This window comes from Haemorhous mexicanus, chromosome 16 (assembly GCF_027477595.1).
Source record: "Haemorhous mexicanus isolate bHaeMex1 chromosome 16, bHaeMex1.pri, whole genome shotgun sequence".
Classification (NCBI taxonomy): Eukaryota; Metazoa; Chordata; class Aves; order Passeriformes; family Fringillidae; genus Haemorhous; species Haemorhous mexicanus.
In genome coordinates, this window is record NC_082356.1 from 14,158,935 (window position 1) to 14,165,790 (window position 6,856).

Consider the following 6,856-nt stretch of genomic DNA (forward strand, 5'->3'; position numbering starts at 1 on the left):
AGCTGCTGGGCCAGCACTGATCTGCCCCCAGCTCTGCACACAGACATTGCTGCTGCAGCTCCAGAGAAGGGAACAAAAGGGCATCTCTGCAGGAAACTTTGCTGGGAGATCGTTTAGCCTCTTTTAAAGCCACCGAGAGCGCTGCCCCTCATTGACACAGTCTATGGCCACAGGGAAAATGGAGACAATAAAAATGAGGAAGAACACAAACAACGACATTTCTTTGCGGACAGTATGGGAAAAGTAAAACAAAGAAAAATTACATCAGAAATTAAACCAACAAGAAGTATCAATGATGACTTTTATTACAAGTGATTTGCAGAAACTGGTCAGCAGTTTAATGCTCCTGAAATCATCCAATCATCAGACGCCTCACTGCAGATTTGAGCTCCTTGTTCCTCAGGCTGTAGATGAGGGGGTTCAGGGTTGGAGGCACCACTGAGTACAGAACTGACAGGGCCAGATCCAGGGATGGGGACGAGATTGAGGGGGGCTTCAAGTCAGAAAATGTGGCTGTGATGATGAAGAGAAAGACCACGGCCAGGTGAGGGAGGCAGGTGGAAAAGGCTTTGTGCCGTCCCTGCTCAGAGGGGATCCTCAGCACAGCCCTGAAGATCTGCACATAGGAGAAAAAAACGAACACAACACAGCCCAGTGCTAAGCAGATGGAAAACACAAGAAATCCAAGTTCCCTGAGGTTGGAGTTTGAGCAGGAGAGCTTCAGGATCGCAGGGATTTCACAGAAGAACTGGCCCAGGGCATTGCCATGGCACAGGGGCAGGGAAAATGTATTGGCTGTGTGCATGAGAGCATGGAGAAAGGCACTGGCCCAGGCAGCTGCTGCCATGTGGGCACAAGCTCTGCTGCCCAGGAGGGTCCCGTAGTGCAGGGGTTTGCAGATGGACACGTAGCGGTCGTAGCTCATGATGGTCAGGAGACAAAATTCTGCTGAGATGAAAAAGGCAAAAAAAAAGAGCTGAGCAGCACATCCTGTGTAGGAGATGGTCCTGGTGTCCCAGAGGGAATTGTGCATGGCTTTGGGGACAGTGGTGCAGATGCAGCCCAGGTCGCTGAGGGCCAGGTTGAGCAGGAAGAAGAACATGGGCGTGTGCAGGTGGTGGCCGCAGGCTACGGCGCTGATGATGAGGCCGTTGCCCAGGAGGGCAGCCAGGGAGATGGCCAGCAAGAGGCAGAAGTGCAGGAGCTGCAGCTGCCGCGTGTCTGCCAATGCCAGCAGGAGGAAGTGGCTGATGGAGCTGCTGTTGGACATTTCCTGGGGCTGCATATGGGGACCTGTTCATGGGGAAAAGGACAGTTAAAAGTGAGGAGAGGCTGCTTTGAGCCAAACCTGGGCCATTCCCTGCAGACTCTCCCACTGGGACTCACGCAGCCTTGTTCCTATTCTTGGAAAACCTTTATCCTGGTCCATGCCTGAGCTCCAGTTGTGCTGGCTGAGTGTGCCAGGAGCAGCACGGCCTGTGCGTGGGGGCTCTCGAGGAGCCATCCCTTCCCTTCTGCCCTGGGTTTTTGGCCATGTGGCAGAAGGGCAAGGCTGGATATTCAGGATTTTTCAAAGGAATTACTCCTAATGCAGAAAGGCTTGGTAGTATCTGAACCTCCAAGTCCAAATGATAGCAGGAATTGGTTTTAGGAATTGTTTTCCTACCCACACACCATTCCTGTCTCTCTGAGGTCAGAAATCCCCAGCATTTCTGCTGCATTCAGAGTTTGCCACTGAGAGATGGGAGAGGCAAAGATTCCCTGTGGTTGAGGGAAGGTGAGGAGCTGGATGGGCTTGTTCCCAACTGCCCTGCCTTTGCACCTTTGGCTGCAATCAGAGCACAATCACAGTCGTGGATCACCCTGGGATAAACCAGACCCTGCCCAGAGCAGAGTGATCCCTGAATGTCTCATCCTCTCTAAAGGTCTCTGGGCAAGGTCTCAGCACCCTCATGTGCCAAGGACACTGACGGCTCCCTTGGCAAACCCAACAGCATTTCCTCAGCTGTGGCAGCTCTGCCCTCCCCCGTGGGACATTCAGGAAACTCCCAGGGGCTCTGGCACAGATTTGCAGCCGAGAGGGCAGCTCAGAGCCTGGAAGAGCACAGCAAGGAGATCCCTCTGTGTGCCCATGATGGGATCTCAGGGAGGGGGCTCAGCTCATTCCCTTTTCCCATAGACTGCTTTGCCCACAGCCCCACAGGTGCCAAGGAACCTTGGACACCCCATTCCCATGGACAGCCCTGCCTGGCAGGAATGCCAAGGGCAGTGCCTGACTCAGCTGCTGCAAATGCCAGAGCCTCCCTGAGAGCAGCAGATAACAGTGACAATACCAGGGCAGTGCAGAAACAAGAGAAGATGTTGTGGTGCTGTGCCTGAGAGGGCAGGGCAGAGACAGCCGGGCACTCAGGACAGTGTTCCTGTGCCCAGCTCTGCCCAGCACCTTCCACACACCAGCAGTGCCCTCCTGCCCCCAGCACTGCTCTCTTCAGCCCCCTCTCCTTCCCTCAGCATCTCCCTGGGCCTGGACATTCCCTCCTGAGAGGAGCCTTGTCCCTGCCAGCGCTCACAGAGCCCATCCCACCCTGGGTGCCCCGGCCCTACAGAAACCTGCCTGTGTGCAGGGCCCTGGCTGGGGCAGGCTCTGTGTGCAGGTGGGCAAGGGCAGCTCAGGAGAGCCCTGCTGGGCCCTGCAGAGGTGATGCTGCTGCTGTCCAGGGCTGAGGAATGGCTGAGGGCCCTTTGGGAGGCTCCTGGCAGAGGGACTGACCACCCAAAGTTACAGTTCTGGAGTCTCTGTAAATGTTCAAACATTCCTTTGATGATCCTGTGTGTCCCTTTCCACTCAGAATGTTCTGTGAATATCTGATTACAATTCCTGTTCTGCTTCTCTCATCCCCCTGTGGGCTATAATCAAAAGAGAAAAAAACACTTGCAACAGTGTTAGGACAGTAAAAATCAGACCTTTATTGGAAGCTTCCAGGTGTCCCAGTGGGGATTGGGCACACCCGGCACCTGATAATTTCAGCAATTTATTAAGGATGATTAATTAGGATATTTAACAGGAACATCCAAGAGTAGATTGTGTTGCCCCAATTACACACCCCTGGGTCAACCCATTGGAGTAGGTCCAAGGGCTTCTTTGCCTTCACTTTTTGTTGTGACTGCTCATATTCTGGTCAATAAACAAAATGTTCTTGTAGGCTCTCTTCCTAATAATAAGACTATTTGATAATAACACAGATAATAGGACAGTATTTCAGGAATGTATTTAGACATTCAGCTTATTGTTCTAAAAACTAAGAGAAAGGTTAGGAAATGTACCAGAGTTAATAAAGGATTATAGTTATAGAAGTATATAATAGTAGCTTAATAAGAGTTTAAAAAAAGAGTTTAATAGAATAAAATTATGAATATAGACTTTTAACTATATAAGAATATTTTACAGAGGTATGAATATATGAAAAATATAAAAAAAGCAAAAATCTTTTTGTTATCACCCGAACTTTCCCATCCTTCTCCTAGCAGAAAATTGAAAACACTCTCAGGAAAGCTCCTGATCTTTACAGCAATCCCAGGCTTACCTTCTTTGGAAAGTGTCCTCCGGAGCTGTGCCCAGCCTGGTCTGGAGCTGGGAGCAGCCCTGCCCCACCCAGCCCCTCTCAGCAGCAGCACCTGCCCTGCTCAGGGTGGCTCCTTCCCCCCAGAGCTTCTCCCCAGCGCTGGGAGCAGCTCCCCGGGCTGACTGAGAGCTGTCCCTGGCAGGCAGCAGAGTCCCTGCCCCAGCACAGCGCCCTGGGCTGCAGGACCCTGCTCTGCAGGACAGCCCTGGGCACCCCTGGCTGCTCTGCACAAGAGAGAATCAGAGAATGTACTCACAGAGTCTGCAGGCATTGGGATGTTCTAGCTTTAGGAGATGGCTCCAGGAGCTGCAGCTGCATTGTCCTGCAGCCAGAGGTTCCTGTGCCAAGGGCTGGCAGGGATTCTGCCCCAGGCACTTCTCAGCACCTTCCCAGCCCTGACTGATTGAAGCTCTCTGTGCCTCTGTGCTGTGCCCGGGGTGGCTGCAGGCAGTGCCCCAGCCCTGCTGGGCTGGCAGAAGAGCTGCTCACCAAGAGAAATGTGCTTTTGAAGCTTTTCTTGGTTACCAGGAGCTGCCTCTGTGCCAGGAGCCCAGCCCAGCTCAGCAGCACAGACACAGCACAAGGACTTTAATGACCCTCTGGGGCTTTGTGCTCAGGCCCTGAACATCAGTCCCTGAGAGGGAGCTGAAGAAACCTCTCCAGAACTCCAAGTCAGAATCACACTCCAAAGTTTCTTGGACTTTTAATGGGTCCCACTGAGGGACACGACTGAGAAAGTGTCCCCAGGCCCCAGGCAGAGCAGAGTACTGGAGGCAATGATGACAGGTGGAGACAAAGAGAAGCCAAGTCTTGGTGCCCTGGGCCACAGCAGGGTCTGTGCCACCAAGGGCTGGGAGGAGACCTTGTCCTGAGGCACTGGGGCCTCCTGGCACAGCCCCAGCCAGGCTGGGCACTGTCAGCCCCTTGTCCTGCCCTCAGCATCCCCCCCTAGCCCACATCCCAGTGGTCTCAAGGATCTGCTGGAAGGAGTCCCTGGGGAGCCTTGCTCAGCAATGGCCCTGGGGGCTCCTTCATGCTCCCAGGGACTGCAGGTTTTTCAAAGGACTTTGGGTTTGGCTTTTGCCTTGGAGTCTCTGAGAGGTCTGTGCAATCATGGTCTCCAATTATCTGCTGTAATTAGTCCCTGGAGAGGCTTGGTCAGTAACAACACTCAGTGGGGCTCATTAATGCTTCAAGGTACTTCAGTTTTTTTAAGGTACTTGGTGTTTCCCTTTTGATCTAGACTCTGTGAGAGGTTTGGGTAATCATGGCCCCAATTATCTGCTTTAATGAGTCCCTTGAGAGCTTTGTACTGACACTCAGTGGGGCTCATTAATACTTTGAGATACTCAAGTTTTTTAAGGTACTTTGGATTTTCCTTTCCACACTGAGTCTCTAAGAAGTTTTTGTGCCATCCTGGCCTCCAATTCTTTCCTTTAAAGAGTCCATGAGGAGCCTGTGTGGGGATGGACTTCAGTGGGTCCCATTCATGCCTTGAGACCCTTTGGGTTTTTCTTCCGACTATGACTTCTGCAAGGGTTTGTGCAATCTCCTCTCAGGCCCTAGGATTCAAGGGCTCAGCTCCAAATGCACCACAGGGCTCATTAGGATCAAGCAAGTCCTGACAAACCATGGCTCTGCCTTGATTTCTCTCTGCTCTCATGCAGTTCATCAGGAAGGGTTCTGCAGTGGTTTTTGTTCGCAATTTTGACATCTCTCGGCCAATGCATCAATTAGTGTAGCGGGTTCACTGTTGGCTCATTACCAGTGCATTCACTAGAATGTACTTAGTCATTTCCTGCTCTGAGATAGGATTAGGAGAAAGGCAAAGTAGGCTCAAAACTTTAAAATAGTGTAAAGAATTGTTTATTAATAGTATCTAAAAGAAAGAGTCATAAGAATCAGAAAACTTTAAGAACGCTTCTCCTCACCACAGAAGCTTTTCTTTCTTACTGACAATGTAATTTTCTGTCAGTTTAGTATCTCTAGCATGGTCTTTCTTTGGTTCTCTAAAGGAGAGAGGTTCTTCTTGTTAATGTTATGGAGACTTCTCCATAAGAAAGCAGTTTTCTCGTGGCTTTTAATTTCCATGAAAATCAGTCGCCCAGAAAAATCTGCAATCATGAAGTCCCTCCCATTTTTCACAGCCATTCCCACAGCTCTGTTTATGGGCCCTGTCAACTTATGGGGTATTAGTTTAAAGATGAGCTGTTCAAGAGCAAAGGTTCTCTTCATCTATTTCTGAAATCATCATCTCTGAGAACAGAGGTCTTCTTCTCCCTGTGAGGCGACATGATCTCATCACTCTTCTCTCCTTCTCTGTTCAAATTTCTCATGGGGTCACAGCTACTTCCATATTTGCTTACTTTAGCATAGAGGCCTTTGCTGAACCAGTCATCTCTGCATACTTTTTGAAATAAACAGGGCAGGAGATCTTTCTCCTTTTTAACGCCTTTATTAAAAGTGATCAGCTTGGAATGGGGGGTTTGGCAGGTCCACGGGTTCCTGCCTCCTCTCCCAGCAGTGACTCGGAAGAGGAGGAATGCGCAGCTCTGTCCCCTAGGAGCAGATCTGGGAGTCCTGTCCTCACAAGGGCAGTGGAGGTATACCCAGGGTTCCGTTTGGGTCGTCGGTCTAGGGGGTCCTGGGTCCGACTGACTTTGTTTTTAGTCGGGGCGAGGAGTGATCGAGGTTCTCAGCATCTCTGCCGGCTTCGGACCTCGTCCCTGCAGTCCAAACACCATCCTGACCTCTCAATTCTGCTTTGGCTCATCTCTTTTAGGGTATTTTCCAGGATTTATTGGGGTTCTTGTCCCATTGCAGTCTAGGTTTGAGATAACTTTGCATGTCTCCTGAGATGCAAATTCCCCCTCCCTCCCCACTGTCTGGGGTGGGGGGGTTGTCATCCTCTTGGCAGCAGGCAAGGGTGGTACTGAAAAAAAGTATTCTCCACAACAGAGGGTTAAATGACGATACTCAACAGGTGATTGGAACATTTAATTGACAAAAGAACTCTTGGCCAGAGATCAGTTCCCAGCTTAACTTTAAATTCTGCAAGCCCTTCTCTTAAAAAAATGGGGTAACTCTTTTTTTACTCATAACACTTTTCAATGCCTTATATGGAAAAAGAGAGTCTGATGTATTGATTACATCCTTCTCCATAGCTTTACAAGAGGATTTCAGCCCCAAGATCAAGGCATCTCCTCATCCCTCCCATCTGGGACTCAACTTCC

General features: G+C 50.4%; 1 protein-coding gene across 1 annotated transcript; it reads right to left on the reverse strand.

The window, feature by feature from the left end:
* Positions 1 to 352: 352 nt before the first annotated feature.
* Positions 353 to 1,270, reverse strand: LOC132334986 (olfactory receptor 14J1-like). The gene has a single exon (XM_059861106.1). The coding sequence runs from the start codon at positions 1,268 to 1,270 to the stop codon at positions 353 to 355; it is 918 nt and encodes a 305-aa protein (XP_059717089.1).
* Positions 1,271 to 6,856: the final 5,586 nt, after the last annotated feature.